The 18,008-nt window shown below is 46.9% G+C and overlaps 1 protein-coding gene across 1 annotated transcript in view; it reads left to right on the top strand.

Moving 5' to 3' along the window:
• Nucleotides 1-18,008, top strand: part of NUP214 (nucleoporin 214kDa) — a 68,540-nt gene that overhangs the window by 5,965 nt on the left and 44,567 nt on the right. Inside the window, exons 6-16 of the mRNA XM_015567742.1 lie at nt 435-498; nt 899-1,002; nt 3,315-3,421; nt 4,276-4,342; nt 6,960-7,086; nt 8,679-8,840; nt 9,802-10,270; nt 11,598-11,767; nt 14,871-14,965; nt 17,284-17,370; nt 17,529-17,678. Of these exons, the coding sequence (XP_015423228.1) occupies nt 435-498; nt 899-1,002; nt 3,315-3,421; nt 4,276-4,342; nt 6,960-7,086; nt 8,679-8,840; nt 9,802-10,270; nt 11,598-11,767; nt 14,871-14,965; nt 17,284-17,370; nt 17,529-17,678 (1,602 nt within the window). The remainder of the gene's footprint in view (nt 1-434; nt 499-898; nt 1,003-3,314; nt 3,422-4,275; nt 4,343-6,959; nt 7,087-8,678; nt 8,841-9,801; nt 10,271-11,597; nt 11,768-14,870; nt 14,966-17,283; nt 17,371-17,528; nt 17,679-18,008) is intronic.

Below are 18,008 nucleotides of genomic sequence, written 5' to 3'. Positions count from 1 at the left end.
CATCCAGGGTCCATCTCCCAGGCACCCTTTCTCTGCCCGGTCATAGCCTTCCCGACTTTTCCGGATGCTCATATAGATAGTCTATGTGCGTGCGTTACTTTTGTTCTGCTTTTTAAATAAAATGTAATCATATTTACACAAAGTTCCCCAACTTTTTATTCCCAATTCACTCCCCAGAAACAGAGCTGCAGGGGAAAGGGGCTGGTGAAAGGCTATAGCTGTACTGCAGGAGCACTTGGGGTAAAGCAGTGTTTGTCTTCTAGCGGAGTCCCTCTGAAAGGTTCCGTTTCTCTAACTGCAGGCAACAAAGACGGCGATGCTGTGTAGTCGCATGTGCACTGTGTCATCCTGTCCCTGCGGGCTTTCTGAGATACTGCCCACCATTGTTGGTTTGGGGATTATTTCATTTGACACTTTTTTCAAATTTCTTTCAGACTTTGCAGGAAAAAAAAGTCATTCCTTGTCCTCCGTTTTATGAGTCAGATCATCCTGTCAGAGGTAACTCATCTGCTGTTTTGGGGGCCAACCTTCAATAAGGTGCTGTCTGCACTCCGACATTTAAATCACGTGCTGTACTACATGCCCACTCAGGGGAGCATTGGTGCCTCCTCTCCGAACACTCTCCTCCTGTCAGTCGGTGTCGCAGTAACCTGGTGGACACCTGTGTCTCATGGTAGATGGCTTAAATGGATCCTAATTTTCACATTAGACTTGTTCATCATTTTCCCTGACATAATCCACCACGAAAAAAAAGTACCACTTTGGGATGAATTTGGGCTTCCTATCAATGAAATCTAGACCTTAAAGCTATAGTAGTTGGGTTTTTTATCCGTAAGATGTAACATGGTAACATGCAGAGCTTTCCAAACAAGGAGCTTTATTGGAGTGTGTGTCTCAGTTCTAGATGTGCTGTGGATCGGGACCTATGTCTTCACAATAGTGTATGCCGCTGCCGATGGGACGCTGGAGACGTCTCCGGATGTGGTGATGGCTCTGCTCCCGGTGCGTATGGGACAGGGTCTGTCCTTTGGGAGTTAGAGGAGCCCTGTAAGAAAGTTTGAGGCTTAGGCTTCAGTTTTCTTTTCTTACTTGTGATGGTGCAACTTCAGGTGCCCCTTTGGCCTGGGGACCAAAGTTATGTTACTGGTCCGAATGAGGATCAGCTCACCCGATGCGCAGCAAAGCCACATACTGAGTGAACATGAGGTTTCCAATGGAGAAGCCAAAGCCGTTTTATTTGCCTGCAAGGAGCATGGGAAGCTATCGCTTAAGACCTGGACTCCCTGATGGCTTTTAATGAAGGATTTTTAAAGGCAGAGGTTGAGGGTAGAGGTTAGGGGGAGCAGAAGTGCTGGCTGTGTGGGTTCTGACTGGAGGGCTGGGGAACTTGGCCATTTACGGTAAGACACGACAGAGGCTTCAGCACCGGGTCTTCTTGCACAGCGGCCCCCTCACTTCTGGAAGGGTTCCGATCTCCAGGGTCTGGTGTTTGGGTTCCGGTCCTTTGGTTCCATGAGGAGGGAGAGACTGGTTCCAGGTGCAGCCCGGGGTGGTGGTCTCTCTGCACTGTTTTGGCTGCGTGACTTGCGGTCTGGTCTGTCTTCTCCAATAGGCGACTCAGTATCTTGTCAGAAACAGGACAGGACCATGTAGAGCTGGTTCTACAGCTACTGTATGGTTTCTGCTTCAAGCACACACTATTGTGATCATACTGAAAAAAAACTATAAAACTTGCTTTTGTTTAAGCTGTAAACTGAGTCTTAGTAGATGTTAAGTTGATAAGACATTTTAGAAAAGCAAGAAAATAGCCTGGCTTTTAAAATGCTTTCACTTATTTATTCATCCGCCATGTATCCTGTGCCTGCAGTGTGCTGGGCGATGCTTTAAAGCTGAGATTCCAGCGTCCTTGCTCTTGTGGAGCTGACACTCTAGTGAATGTGCCAGTCCAAAGATAAGCATGGCATCGGGGAAGGATAGGGTGACGGAGGAAATAAAGCAGGCGAGTCAAGAGGCCAGTGATGACCTGGTGCAGTGAGATGGGGTGGCTGAGGAGGGCCTCTGAGGAGGGGCCATTGGAGCCGAGAACCAAGTGAAATGAGGGAGGGAGTCATGTTGAAGAAAGAAAAGAACGCTAGTATCCACACAGTCTCACTAAATTGCAATAGCATTGAAAAGAAGACTAATGAGGCTGGACTTGTATTTCCAAATCATACTCGCTTTAAAAGTCCAGAAAGACATTTGAAAATACAGAAATAAATGTTTAAATGCATTAAAAGTGAGAGCTAACACTTTCATTCTGTCTTGCAACCTTGCTTTAACTTATTAGTAAGTTATAGGCAAATTTCTATGTCAAATGAGATGTGATTTGGCTTTGAACAGATTTATGTAGCTCTGTGTTGAACTTGGGTTCCTGATACAGTTGAATTTCTAAAATATGTTTACGATTACACTCCGCCTAACTTACAGGTCTGTGTTCTCAGCACTGCATCGTGCGACGTCATCATAGAGTCTGCACTTTCCCAAACCCAGTGGTCCACCCACTGCACGCCTCGGCTGTGTGGTGCAGCCTGTTGCTCTGTAGGGAGGGAAAATAACCCTTCTGCCAAGTAGACATTTTGGGGTGGCAGATTCTGTTCCCCTATAGCTCCTAGGTTCCAAACCTGTTTAGCATGTCATTGTACTGAACACTGTAGGCGGCCGTAACCCAGTGGTAAGTATTTGTGTTACCATCATAATGGCTAAGGTGTTCTGGCTACAGTGTCACTAGTCACTAGGAATTTTTCAGCTTTAGTGTAATCTTATTGGACCACCATCATGACGTGTGGTCTGTTGTTGTTTGAGATGTTGTTATGCAACTCATGAATGAATTCAATGTATTCCTTATTTCAAGATATCATTAAGATTCTTATTTCCAGGGATAATATTAATACTAGCATGTATTTATTGAGGGCTCACTTTCCTTGTACTGGGCTAAACTTTCTGTGTATCATTTCGTTTCACATTTACAACAGCCTTTGATGTCGCTTAGCAGATACGTTGTATGTGTGAGAAACAGAAGCAGAGGTCGAGTAATCTGTCCGTGCTTGCCCACCAGCCAGAAAGTGACGGGCAGTCTGAGTTCGGCTTGGTTGGCGCCATCACTCCTGTTCCTTTATTACATGGTGCTGCCTTTATGTCGTGTCTGTACATTTGGACATAGGTTTTTGAGCAAATTTTCTCATAAAACGTAAATGGTTTTCTCATTTGAGAGCCATTCACTGTGTAGGACTAAGGGAAAGTCACACCTGAGATTTTTCTCATTCTGTTTGTTGTAGAAAAAAGATGAAAAGCACCCAGAGGTGTTCGTTAACTTCATGGAGCCCTGCTACGGCTGCTGCACGGAGAGGCAGCACCACTACTACCTCAGTCACATGGAGGAATGGTGAGCCGCCAACCAGGACGCGCCCCGACCCGCCCCCCCCAAGTTCTCACCGAGGCAGTTGTTTCTGTAAGAGGAAAGTAGAGGCTGAGGGGCCATGAACATATTTGCAGCCGATGCTAGTTAATGCCTTTCCAGCTGCTCCTCTAGTTTCCTAGCCTTGAATTTAGCTCAGATATGTGCTAATCTTAAAAATCCCCTATTCTTAAGAACCCAGTGACAATTTATGAAAATACTGATGTTCAAGGTGCATATTAGAAGTTGCCCTTGAGCCCAGGCCAGTGCCACTCAGTGGATAGAGTGTCAGCCAGCGCACCAAAGGGTCTCAGGTTCAATACCCAGTAAAGGCCATGTATCTGGGTTGCAGGTTCAATCTTTGCCCCGTTCAGGGCGCATGCAGGAGGCAACCAATCAATGTTTCTCTCTCACACCCCCTTTCCTGCTCTCTCTAAAAATCAGTGGGGAGGAAGATCCTCAGGGAGAACTAACAAATAAAGAATAAATAAGAGCTGCCCTTTGGGAGCAGACGCTCCCTTGGGTAGAGGGCTTGAAGCAGGGCTCCTGTTCCTCCCCCGGATTGCTCCGTCTGGAGGACTGCTCCCTGGGGATTCCGACTGGATTCTGCGTGGCTCTCCCTTGTCTTAGGTCAGTAGGTAGTTGACCAAGTGTCCCGGGATTTGTCCTGTGAGCTAAGAGTTAAGATTTACATCTGAGAATCTCACCTTTCTTCAACCATGGAAAACGTGCTTTCCTCCTTGACACCTCCAGGCGATCCTCATAGACGTTTCCATGACTCGGGTTGGGTTAGGCTTGTTGCTGTGTTTTAAGGTCACGGTCTTCTGGTTTTTTCTCTGAAGGGATTTAGTGTTGGCAGCATCTGCGGCTTCCACGGAAGTGAGCATCCTTGCTCGACAGAGCGACCAGGTAAGGTCCTCTCCTTTGTCACTTTGGGGGAAACTTTTCTGAGAAAGGTGTTGGAGAGAATTAATTATGCGGATCAGAATTAGATGAGGGCACATCCCTGTTAATGAGTTCCCGGGTGAGAGCAAAGCTTCAATGACAAAGTGTCCTTGGATACTGCACTGGACAAACACGGGTGTGAGAACTAGTTCTTTGGAGTCATAAAAGCGCTCTGTTCTCGTAGGATCCATCCGTGTGTGTGGGTCAAACGCACTATATAATCGACCTCCCAACAGGAGTGGACCTGGGTGTGTGGGAGGGTTCTCCTGCCTCGTTCTGTTTTACCAGCTTTGTTTCCTTCCTATTGCCTGAACCTGCCCCTTCTAGTCAATGAACTGTAACCCGTCCTTGATGAAGCAGGAGGAACATGCAGGTCCTACCACACTGTCACTCACCAGAAGCTGAGCTGCCTGTGACAGGAGGACCCACCTTCCTCTTTTCATTCCCTCCTGGCAGCAGGAGCTGGGCTGGTGGTAGCTTAGGAAGAGGCACCACAGAGGAGGCGTGTTGAAGGGAAACTTCTTTTCAAATTCTGCCTTAAGCTTTAAAATGTTTTGTGCGCCCCACACGCACATACGTCTGGCTCTTCCCCCAATCGGCATCTGTCCGTCACTGGGTGGCAGGGCTCTCGCTCTAAGTGCATGGTTGTCAGAGTGTCAAGGTGGGCCACTTTGGGGTCAGAGGTCAGTCCAGTTTACTCTTGGATTGACTTCAGTAATGATTTCCTGATGGACAAATATTTTATGTATTCACACATTAAAAATACACCATTATCTTTGCTTTTTATCAAAATAATTTGTGTACATGGAGCAGGGCTTATAAATGAAAAAATTGCCCTGCCTCGCCCCATCTGGGTCCAGTTTGTTCTCTAGAGGGGACCATTTTTAACCTGTGAATTCTTCCTTCTAATGATTACCTCCTTATTCCTAAGTAATGACTTGCTTTCTCACGAAATATTCATGATTAGTTTTATTTTTTTTTTTATTTTTTATTTTTTTTATATTTTATTGATATTTTACAGAGAGGAAGGGAGAGAGATAGAGAGTTAGAAACATCGATGAGAGAGAAACATCGATCAGCTGCCTCCTGCACATCTCCCACCGGGGATGTGCCTGCAACCCAGGTACATGCCCTTGACCGCGATCGAACCTGGGACCCCTCAGTCCACAGGCCGATGCTCTATCCACTGAGCCAAACCGGTTTCGGCTTCATGATTAGTTTTAGACCTTCCTGGCTGTTACGGCAGATGAGGATTTAGCTCACATACAACTTTCAGATCCCCCTTTCTTCCTCTCAGTAGGGTTACAGCACCATTTTAGTTTCTTCTTTTGATTACCCTTGTAACTTGCATTTTTACCCTCATTTCTGATGCTGCCACCACACACTATACCCCTTGATCTTCCCCTTTGTGAGAGGAATACCTCAGCAGCCCCACCCTTGCCTTTAGCTCCCCTCCTTCACCCCACCTTCCGGCTGTTACTGTGTGTCTGTCTGTCACAGTACCACACTGTCACTGTGCTTTGTGTTCTGTAGTGATGAAGTCTTCATTTTGTCTACAGATTGTTTTTCAAAGTTGAAATCAGCTTTGTTTATATTGTTATGAATGCGAGTGTTACGCCATAGCTAAGTCATAGAACGCGGTATGTTCCCTTACCTGGACAGCTTCTTGTTTTTCTCAGTTACTCATTGAACACTGTTCCCTTTGATTCGTGTTGCCAGTTTTGGTCAATGCTGAAAGTCAGACAAAATGTTAGTGATTTTTAAAAGTCAGAAATCATTCGTTGGAAGGAACAGAGCCCACTCAAGCAAACTTAAGGAAAGGGGGAGTTTTGGGAAAGTCTTAGCGGTTTCTCAGAGGCAAGAGGATGGACCCCTGTGGGGAACTCACACCGGGAACTGAGAACTAAGGTTACCTTGTCTGTGTGCCAGTGAGCACAGCCTCTGCCGAGCTGTGTAGGTTTCCTAGGCAAGGCTGCAGGGGGGGTCAGCGGGGGTCCTGGTCGCAATCCCGGGCTCCAGGAGCAGGGGTGACTGGCTGAGTGCAGTGATGAGTTTATCTGGCAAGCTCGGGGTTCTGCCTGGCTGGGGTGGGCAGTAGGCACTGTTTATGCCAGTGATGGCGAAACCTATGACACGCGTGTCAGAGGTGACACGCGAACTCATTTTTTTGGTTGATTTTTCTTTGTTAAATGGCATTTAAATATATAAAATAAATATCAAAAACATAAATCTTTGTTTTACTAGGGTTGCAAATATCAAAAAATTTCTATATGTGACACGGCACAGAGTTAAGTTAGGGTTTTTCAAAATGCTGACACGCCGAGCTCAAAAGGTTCGCCATCACTGGTTTATGCACAAGGCAGGGACTTGGTGCCCCAGAAGCAGAGGAATGGTTGATTTGGAAAATTAACCTCTTGCTTCATGGGATAGTCGTGACTTTTAGACTCTCTCCAGAGTTCAGTCTCGGTCCACACCTGAGTCTACCCGTGCGAGTTGTCCTCTCTCTCATGTCTGCACAGGACTGGGAGGAGCCAGTGCCGAGCTCTGACCACTGTGCATTTTCTCTGCTTGTCCTTTTCAGATTAATTGGGAATTGTGGCTCCTAGAGGATTCTAGTCGAGCTGAACTGCCTGTGACAGACAAGAATGATGACTCCTTGCCCATGGGAGTGGCCATAGACTATACTAACCAGGTGGAAATTGCCATCAGTAAGTGTAGCCTGATGTCGCTCAGCACGTCATTTCTGACACTGGTTAACATTTTTTTAAAAATATATTTTATTGTTTTTTTACAGAGAGGAAGGGAGAGGGATAGAGAGTGAGAAACATCAATGAGAGAGAAACGTCGATCAGCTGCCTCCTGCGCACCCCGTACTGGGGATGTGCCCGCAACCAAGGCATATGCCCTTGACTGGAATCGAACCGGGGACCCTTGAGTCCGCAGGCCGATGCTCTATCCACTGAGCCAAACCGATCAGGGCACACTGGTTAACATTTAAGTCCAGTTCTCCATGTTCCTGGCAGAATGTGCTCCGCCGGGCACTGTGAACTGGTAGCACATTGCTCCTGGAAGCACGTATGACAGCACTGAACTAATTGTCATGGACACTTATGGGAGAGACCGAGGCCAGACGCACTCGAATCTGTCCGTATCTTTACACTTTAGAACAAGGCGGAAGTCCAGTGTATCCAGGGGTTTCCGTTTTGCTTCTCTGCCCATTCCAGTTCCCCAGTGACCTGCCCAGGGAGCAGTGCCCTAGGCCGGTTCTGTGTAGCAGCACTTGGTTTGAAGGCACGGATTAGCCTCTGAACTGGGCCTGTGTGTGTGCTCTGTGTGCAGCTGCTCCCGGCTGGAGCTGGGCAGAGCTGCAGCCCCATGGACCGCACAAGTGCAGCGAAGCCAGATTCTTTGGTGCTTCAGTTAGAGAGTCGGTCCCTGTCGTGCACCACGTGGTTCCTCATCCTTTCCCGGGTCAGGTTATTTGGTGTGATTAGCTCTTTTACTCCAATTCTCTTGAAGTCTGACTTGACAAAGTCCATGCTTGTGATTCAGCTGTCAGTGAGTATATTTGGACTCACCTTTGTGTCCTACTTTGTGTTTTCTAAAGAGTCTAGTCCCATTTTTCTACCAAACCAGCCACTTCCTGGAGACTCCTGTTCTGGTCAGGGGATCGTTGACCTTACCTCCCAACACCGGGGCCCTCGGGAAAACCCAGGGAGCTTTGGGAGAGTCTGAGCTGTTCCCGGATGGCTGGGCCTCAATGCGCACCCAGCGGATGGTGGCCATCGAGCAGGAGCCTCCATGCGGGCCTGGCGGGCGGTGGCCATCGATCAGCAGCCTCCATGCAGGCCTGGCGGAGGGTGGCCATCGATCAGCAGCCTCCATGCAGGCCTGGCGGAGGGTGGCCATCGATCAGCAGCCTCCATGCAGGCCTGGCGGAGGGTGGCCATCGATCAGCAGCCTCCATGCAGGCCTGGCGGAGGGTGGCCATCGATCAGCAGCCTCCATGCAGGCCTGGCGGAGGGTGGCCATCGATCAGCAGCCTCCATGCAGGCCTGGCGGAGGGTGGCCATCGATCAGCAGCCTCCATGCAGGCCTGGCGGAAGGTGGCCATCGATCAGCAGCCTCCATGCAGGCCTGGCGGAGGGTGGCTATCCAGCCAGGGCAGCGACTCTGGGAAGGGTGGTTGGGAGAAAGCTGTTGAGACATGGCCCGAGGGAGCCGCCTGGAGCTGCGGGCAGTCAGCCCCTGGCCCAGGCAGTCTTTCCCTCTTCCTTCATTTTTGTTTCTTTTTGAATAGCTGATGAGAAGACTCTTCCCCCGGCTCCGGTTCTCCTGTTACTCTCGACAGACGGTGTGCTCTGTCCATTTTACATGATCAACCAGAATCCCGGAGTGAGGTCCCTCATCAGGACACCAGAGCCGCTCCCATTGGAGGGAGAGCGCCAGCCCAAGTCGTCAGGTATGTCTCCCCTTCGGCCGGTACAGAGCTGTTCCCAAGGAGGGAAGCAGGTGAGAATACAGTTATCTCGGGGCAGTCATTCTTACTGCATCAGGGACTAAGTATATTTATTTTTTGTGAATTAGTTTCCCAGCTTTTGTCTATTAGAGTCTTAAAATTTTCAAATCTCAATCTGTATTCATTCTTGCTGCAGATTTTTTTAATTTACCTTTTAGTTATGTAACTATCTTTTTATATAGTCAAATCTTAATCCTTTGTGGATCTTTTTTTAAAAACATTTGTATTGACTTCAGAGAGGAAGGGAGAGGGAGGGAGAAATAGAAACATCAATTATGAGAGAGAATTCTTGATTAGCTGCCTCCTGCACACCCTCTACTGGGGATCGAGCCTGCACCCTGGACATGTGTCCTGAGAGGAAATAAACCATGATCTCCTGGTTCATGGGTTGACGCTCAACCACTGAGCAACACCAGCCAGCCCTTTTTGTCATTTCTGGATTTATTAAGTTAACCCCTCAGAGACTAAACTCATTTTTGCCTCCTTTGAGATACAGTATGTGTGCTTTTGTGTGTGTCTTTATTCACCCGAACTTGCTTTCAGTGACTTACAGGTAGAGATGTGAATTACAAGCTTTCCTGACTGGGATGTAATGTTGCCGGATGACTTGCTTTTCGCGTTGAGAAGTGTGCTTTTCTGTATTACTCAGCTGGGCATCCATGAGGTGCTGTCAGCCTAACGTCTTCCCCGTTTCCTTTTCCTTCAAAGCTCTGTCACCTTCTAGGGAACGTTTGCTGTGGAACGTGAACCAGCAACTCCATCTCCCGTGTTTCTTTCTCCTTCATGCAGCAGGACCTTCATTTCTGGCTTCCTTCTGCCACAAACCCTTTCCGCTGGTCTGTTATGTGGCCCTCTGCCGTATGGTGTTGACTCATCCCTTCCTTCCCCCATTTCTTCATCGCAGGAAGTATTCCCACGACCCCAACCTCGCCCGTCCCGCAGAAACCCGAGGCTTCAGCAGCTGCAGCTCCTGCCTCCGTTCCACCTTCCCTGCCGGCTGCTCCCACCGCCACCTTCTCTCTGCCCTCTGCTGTGGGGGCCTCTGCCGCGTTCTCCTTCGGTTCTTCGTCCTTGAAATCATCTGGGCCTGTTGCTGGGGAGCCCCCTCCGTACCCCAGTGGTTCTGACACTTCAAAAGCAGCGGTGGGCTCCGGTGCAGCCACCTTTTCGTTCGCTCCTCCTCAAGCCCCCCTGGCACCCACGCCCACGGCCTCTCCCATGGCGCCCGCAGCTGCTTCGTTCTCCTTTGGCTCATCGGGTTTTAAGCCTCCCTTGGAAAGCACACCGATGCCAAGTGCGTCCACTCCCGGCGTTGTGTTGAAGCCCTCCTTCCCACCCTCGGCCTCCGCTGTCAAGCTCAACCTTGGCGAAAAGTAAGTTACACTTGGGTTTGATTTTCCCGTAGGGTGGGTGGGGGCACCTGTGTTACTCACCGAAACAGCTGTTGTGAGTGCAGTTACTCAGTGATTTTCTGTGGGGTTTTTGTTTGTTTTTCATTTTTTTCCAAAGTAATACTAGCAAATCACAAAAATTCAAATAACATAAAAGGTTTGCATTTCATTCGTGTCCAGAAGGGATTCTTAGATGATGATGATGATGATGATGATGATTAGAGCTTTATATTTAAATAGTTTTTTGCTTTTTCAGGTTTCAAATGTAGGTGATATCCCTTATTTAAAAAATGTAGCCACACAAAGTATATATCCTGTAGGGGAAGTGAATTTCTTGTCCACCCTTGAGACTCTGCACTGTTTTCTATGTGGCCACCAGTGACCGTGTGAAATTGTATTCACATCAATGACTCCTGCTTGGCAGCTCCGTGGCTTTTCGTTGCTCCGAGTACAGCCCAAACTTCGTAACTTGGTATCCCAGTTCCCTCCAGATCTGGATCGACCAGCTCACCCATCTTACTTTTTACTTCTTTATCTGCTTGTGGTGTTCACCCCACTAGACTGTAAGCCTCCTGAACGAAGTGATTCCTTAGACCTCGTAGCCCTTCCCAAGACAGCCATCCGGAGTAGACACTGCCAGCACTCCCACACTCATCCGGACTCTCTCGTGGCTGTGGAGGTGTTGTCAACACTGCGCCATTGTCATTGCCGATGTTCAGTTGTCACACAGTCACTTCATTCTCATAGTTGCCTAGTGTTCCATTTTGTGGCTGCATGTTAATTTACTGTCTCATCATCTAATGCTGGATGTTGAGATTGTTTACAGACCTTTGCTCTTTAGGTGAAACTTACCTGACATTCCCCATGGACTGAACATCCCAAAGAGGGTGACGTGCCTCCCTCTTCCTCTCTCACTCCTCAGAGGCTGTGATCACCCTCAACGAGCTCTCAGTAATGTTGGCAAAAAGAGGTTACTGAACTCTCCTAAGCATAACTGAGTCCCACCCTTTTTGCTCTACTCAGCTTGATAGAATAGAAAATATTTCCTATCATGATAGACTTAGTTTCGTTTTCCTGTTAAGTATTTATTTGATGTTTTTATTGACTGACTCATTCCTAAATAAGCAGAAGATCAGATCAATGTTTCTTGCAGCTTTCACCTTTTATAAAAAGTGGCTAAAAACATTTACATTTCTTGAAGGCTAAAAAGTCTGGATAGTGGGTTATCCTTTGATAATGACTTTGCTCACGAGCAGCACGGAAGAGTCTTCAGCAGGCTATTCTGATGCATTCGGGCTGCCGTTCTCAGGTTCACTGCCGTGGCTGCCTCTGCTCCTAACAGCTCACCGAGCACACCCCCGATGCTGCCCTTCTCCGCCTCCAAGCCAGCTTCTTCCGGACCTCTCAGCCACCCCACGCCCCTCTCAGCATCGTCCAGCTCCGTGTCAGCCAAGTCCTCAGCCTCCCCCTCAGCATCAGGTAGGGTTTAAATACACTGCTTTAGAGCTCCGTCCTGAATTCTCAGATTAGCATCTCTCAGTAGTTAAGCCCAGCTAAGGTGGTTGGACTTGGTTATTTTTTCGTGCCTCCTGTATCTCACACTCTGCTGTCTGCCTAGGGAGGTTTCGCAGTGGCCTCAGGGCTGCCACGCCCTCTCTGACATGCCTCCTGTGCACTTGACACTTGATGATGCGAGTTGTTGTCCAGCCTTTATCTTCCCTGGGAGCCTGCCTGCTGTGAAGGGCCAGAGCAGAACAATGCTTTAAGCCTCGGTGGCTGTCACACTATTGCCTCTAATGACTGTCTTGAATTTTCATGCTCAGCCCTACTGTGAGCAGATTTATTAAATAAAGATCATCGTGGAAATAATTATGACAGCCAGGTTGAATTCAAGTGCATTATGAAACTCCAAGAGCAAATTATCTTTTTTTCCTATCAAACTTGCAGAAATGTTGCAAAAGTTATATAATCAACTAGGAGCCCAGCGCGTGACTCAAAATCCGAGGCACCGCCCACCCTCAAGTTGCCGTCTGCCCCTGACTCCTTCCCTGAGCCCCCAGCAGCCATGACTGCTGCCAGTCCAGCCCTGCCTCCCTCTCCAGCCCTTGAAGCAGCCATGGCTGCTGCTGATCAAGCCCTCCCCCAGCGCAGGCGCGTGGAGGCCCCTGCTGCCCCGCCCCCAATGCTGCCCGCCCAACCTCCTGTCCGATCAACCCATTATGACATCCCTGTTAATTAGCTTATTTCTCTTATTTTATATATAGAGATACTATACCCTTCACCAAAATTCAACACTTGCTAATAACATTGTGCACCATTTGTTTGAATACATTTTTTCCTAAAACCTTTGAGAGTTAATTACAACATGAAACACTTCACATCTAAGTACTTCAGTATCTCTACTAAAAACAAGGGCACACAATCCATTGTCACTGCAGGAAATTTAACATAATCTACCACCCAAATGCACATTTCCACAGTTATCCCCATAATGGTTTTTATGGGGTCTCCCCCTTTGAGCCAGGAGCCTGTCAGTGATCACAGTGTATCCCACCTGGGTCTCAGTCTCAGCCTCATACACTTGCCACCTCTTTGTCTCTATAGCAGTGACATTTCGGAAGAGGTCAGGCCAGTAGGTGTGTGGGCGGTCCCTCACTCTGGATCTACTTGTCCTGCATGAGGTTCAGCTGAAGCGTTTGGAGCAGTCACACCACACGGGTGACGCATGTCACACCGCATGATTGGTTTGTCCTGACGTGGTGATGGTCTTTGGTCCATTGCTTACAGTGGTGTTTGCCGGACTCAGTGTTTAACTTGGTTATTGTCATGAATGCCAGCAGTAATACCTAGCCAGACATTTAGGTAACCATTTGGTGTTTGTGTGATGGGAATAATTTTATTTCGGTAAATATCAAGCAGGCATTGAGCTGTGAAATGCCTGAAATCATCTCTTTACCTGCTGCTCAGGAGAAAGGGCTGCGTTGTGGGGTTTGCCAGTCTCCTCATGCTGGGACTTTTCATGAGAATCTGAAGGCATCGTATAAGACCCAAAAGTTCAGAAGCCTCGCCTTAGTCTTTTCACGTCTCTTTATGGTTTGGGAGAGAAAACTGGAATCTTAGTGCACATTTACTTTCTTACTTTCTGCTGCTCACCACCCACATCTGCCCCACCCTGTGCCATTATTTAATTCTTAAAGTTGGGGGGGAAGGGGGCCCAGTTTATTGGCTCTCGGTCCCAGTTGCACACTGGACTCGTGGGGGATCCATCCCCTAGGAGTGTAACCAGACTCTCTGGAGTGACACTTGGGGTTTTGGCGTGTTTGTATTTTTATATTTAGTATTTTATTTTCATCCTCACCTGAGGACATGCTGAGAGAGAGGAAGGGAAGGTGGAGGAGAGTGAGAAAAAAATCAGTGTGAGGGAAAAACATCAGTTGCTTGCCTTCTGCACAGTCTCCAACTGCGTCAAACTCGTAACCCAGATATGTACCTTGACTGGGAATTGAACTGTCAGCCTTTCGGTGCACACTCAGGCCATATGGTGTGTTTGTTTTCTTTTAAAAGTTTCCCTGATTGCCCTGACCAGTTTGGCTCAGTGGCTAGAAAGTTGGCCTGCGGACTGAAGGGTCCCAGGTTCGATTCCAGTCAAGGGCATGTACCTTGGTTGCAGGCACATCCCCAGTAGGGAGTGTGCAGGAAGCAGCTGAATTGATGTTTCTCTCTCATCGATGTTTCTAATTCTCTATCCCTCTCTGTAAAAAATCAATAAAATATATTTTAAAAAACAAAATAAAAGTTCCCCTGATGATTCTAATGCGCAGCGGGTGAGCTATGTGTTAGAGCAGTGGTTCTCAACCTGTGGGTCGCGACCCCTTTGGAGGTCGAACTACCCTTTCACAGGGGTCGCCTAAGACCATCGGAAAACATATATAATTACATATTGTTTTTGTGATTAATCACTATGCTTTAATATTGTTCAATTTGTAACAATGAAAATACATCCTGCATATCAGATATTTACGTTACGATTCATAACAGTAGCAAAATTACAGTGATGAAGTAGCAACGAAAATAATTTTATGGTTGGGGGTCACCACAACAGGAGGAACTGTATTAAAGGGTCGCGGCATTAGGAAGGTTGAGAACCACTGTGTTAGAGGCTTCCAGGAGGGTCCGACGATCCTGTGAGTTCTTACAAGGTGATGGGGATCATTGGTCTCATCTGATGGGTTATACTGTCCTCGGTTCCCTGAGGTGCACCAGGAGCCTCTGTGAGGAGTAAGGAGGGGCCGGCTGACTGGCCTGGGCCTGCCCACCGTTCTCCTGCCTGTTCTCAGAGACACCCTCGTTTTACCTGCTTTATGAAAGAATTCCCGCTGCTAAAAATGGAATGCGTGCTTTTTACTTACCTTGGAACCGGGGCTAACACAGCTGTGCCCATCACTCCACAGTGATGACAAAGATCATAAAAGGGGCCAGGGACAATGCGAAGCTTTACTATTGTGTGAGGAAGGGGCACTTGAGATGGGAGAAGTAGCGGGAGTAAATGCTGCCTGTTTTAATGGACTTCTTGTTCTGGCAGGGCGATCTGCTCATGGCGGCCCAGGCCCAGTGTCCTCCCTGGGACAGAAATCACCCAGGATAACCGCTCCGGTGGCCAAGGCAGGCTCTCCCCAGGTACTTGGACCTCACTCGCAATCCTCTGCCTGTTCATTTACTGCCCCTGCAGACATGTTTATAAAATGGGTTTTTGTGTTTTAGAATTTACACTTTTGCAATAGTTCTTAGGACTGTGTGGTGGGAAATATGTGAGTTTTGAGTATTTGTAATGTGTGCTCTGTGCTCACATTACAAATGTACCTCAGCTCTAGAGTCTTTCCGCCCTTTCCTCTGCTGGGTCCTGAGCTTACACAGGAACTGATGCTCTCAGTTTGTTGTAGTCTCTTGTCTGAAAATACCGTGGCATCTGATTTTTCTCTTATTCTCAAAGTAATCAAGAAATCTATCCAGTTCCCCTTTTCCTCACCATCTCGGTTGATTTTACTTATTTAACTTTTATTGACATATTGTATACATAGGGGAAAAAGTACTCATGGGAGACACACACGCCTGAGTGAATTGTCACCAGCTGGCTACACCTGGGTAACCAACACTCAGATTGAGGAATGGAAAGTGACCAGGACCCCAGAATGCCCCTCGTCTGTGCCCTTCCAGTTGCTACCTTGCCAAAGGGGCTCAGCTGTCATAATTCCTGACAGTACAGCTTAGCTAAGCCTGTCTGTGCCTTCTATAAACGGAATCGCACGGCATGTATTCTTGTATCTGGCTGTTTTGCTCATCATTATATTGGTGAGGTTTATGCATATCATATGGGGTGGCTGTCCTACATGTGTTCATTCCATCTCAGTGGGCATGCCAGCAGCTCCCAGGTTTGAGTTATGTGAACAGTGTTGCAGTGACCCTGCTAGGTGATGTTACTCAACATAAGCATTTCTGTTGAGTAAATACCCATGTGGAATTGCTGGTCCTAGATGGTGCCTTTATTCCTCACAATTCCCAGGCGTGTATGCGCGTTCAGCTGTTCCATGTCTTCACCAATCTTGGTATTTTTCATCGTTTATTGTTGGTGTATTTTGTGGTTTCAACTTGTATTTCCCTGATGACCAGTAAAATTGAGTTTTTCCATATGATTATTGGTCATGTGAATATGGGTGACTGTTCACGGTTTTTTACTCATTTTTCTATTGAGTTTTCTGTCTTTTTCTTAGTGATTTGTAAAAGTTAGTTCCATATATACATATGCACATACGCACACACACATATAATGTAATTACTTTCTTAGTATGTGAATTGCCTTTTCATTCTATTTATGGTTTCTTTTGATGACTGCAAATTCTTAATTTTAATATAGTTTCATATATCAATTTTTATTCTATGATTAGTTCTTTCTGTGTTCTATTTTAAATCATTTCCTATTCCAAGGTAAAAAGATATTTTCCTTTTTATTTTTCAATTAGTTTACTTTCAGTATTATTTTGTGTTAGTTTAGGTGTACAGCATCGTGGTTAGACAGTCATATACTTTACAAATTGTTCCCCTCCTATGTTTATCTACAAGCTTTATTATCTTTTCATATTTAGATCTACAGTCTGTTATCTCAGTTTATTTTTATGGTGTAACTTAAAGATGATTTTATGTCAGTTTCCCACTAGATTATGTTAGTATCCTCAGAATAGGAGTCATGTCTTTTCTTCTGTCACTCTCCCAGCCAACCCCCACTTGCCCTCAGCACACAGTATAGGCACACAGTAAATAGTTCACAGGTCTGGCTTTTGGCACAGTGACGGACACATGGTGTTTGTTAAATAAATGTTCGCTGTTTTAATGAATACATACACATTTTTTTAAAATATATTTCTTTACTGATTTCAGAGAGGAAGGGAGGAGAGAGAATCATTGATCAGCTGCCTCTTGCACGCCCCCTACTGGGATTGAGCCTGCAACCCAGGCATGTACCCTTGGCCGGAATCGAACCTGGAACCCTTCAGTCCGAAGGCTGAAGCTCTATCCACTGAGCCAAGCCGGCTAGGGCAATACATATACATTTTAAAAACTCTATGTTAATTGCTATCGGGCCACCTCACCTCAAGTAGTCCCCCCTTTTATTCTCTTTATATGTTCCTGTTTACTATTCCATACCACTATTACCAGCTGAAATTTATCTGATTTGTTTACTTTTTATTATTTGTTTTATCCCAGTAGAAGATACGTTCCCTGAGTATAGGGGTCTCATTTATCTTGTTAACCTCTTCTCCACTGTCTAAGCATGCCTTCTACCAAGCAGATACCCAGGAAATCCGGGCTCAAAGGAATGAATGACAGAACAATGACTGTTACGAGAGTGATGCTACCTGTGATAGGCATGGAACCCATTGCTTCAAGAAGCCGTACTTGGAGTATTGGGTACATTTTAAATGTTTTGCCTTCCATTTCAGGCGAAGTCACTTGCAACTCCTGTGACAGAAAAGCAGGGACATCAGTGGAAAGAGTCAGACCCTGTGATCGTTGGAATTGGCGAGGAGGTAAGCTTGCTCCTGCATGTTTTTCCCACATGGCTGTTTCATTCTGGCTTTGAGCCTTGGCGTGTCCCAGGAGTCTGGGCAGTCAGTGAGCCCAGTAGCGGTGACGTGACTGCTGTGCCATTCGCACTAAGAAGTCTCCTTGGGTGTGGCTTCTGCAGATCGCGCACTTTCAGAAGGAGCTGGAAGAGCTGAAAGCTCGAACTGCGAAAGCCTGTTTCCAAGTGGGCACCTCTGAGGAGATGAAGATGCTGCGGACAGAATCGGATGACCTGCACGGCTTTCTTTTGGAGATTAAAGACACCACCGAGGTTCGTGTTTACGAATGGTCTTCCGAAGTTGATTGCACTTTTAACAGTTCTGCTCCTAGTACTCCATGGCTGTGTATGCTTTTTCTTCAAGGACCACAGTGTTGTTTCTTATGTGTGTGAGTCGTTCACGGAGGAATGCCCAAGTTCACATTCTACCTTTAGCACTTAATAAACTAGATGACTTTGGGCAAGTTAATCTAGCTGCTCTGTTTTAGTTTTCTCATGGGAAGTGGAATGATAATAGCTTCTACCCTATTGACACGTACAAGGCACTCCATCAAAGTGGCCAGTTGTTAGTTTAAGTAGTATTTGAAAATTTACTTTCAAATG

This window comes from Myotis davidii, unplaced genomic scaffold (genome assembly GCF_000327345.1).
Source record: "Myotis davidii unplaced genomic scaffold, ASM32734v1 scaffold651, whole genome shotgun sequence".
Classification (NCBI taxonomy): Eukaryota; Metazoa; Chordata; class Mammalia; order Chiroptera; family Vespertilionidae; genus Myotis; species Myotis davidii.
This window is presented reverse-complemented; position numbering and strand designations above follow the sequence as displayed.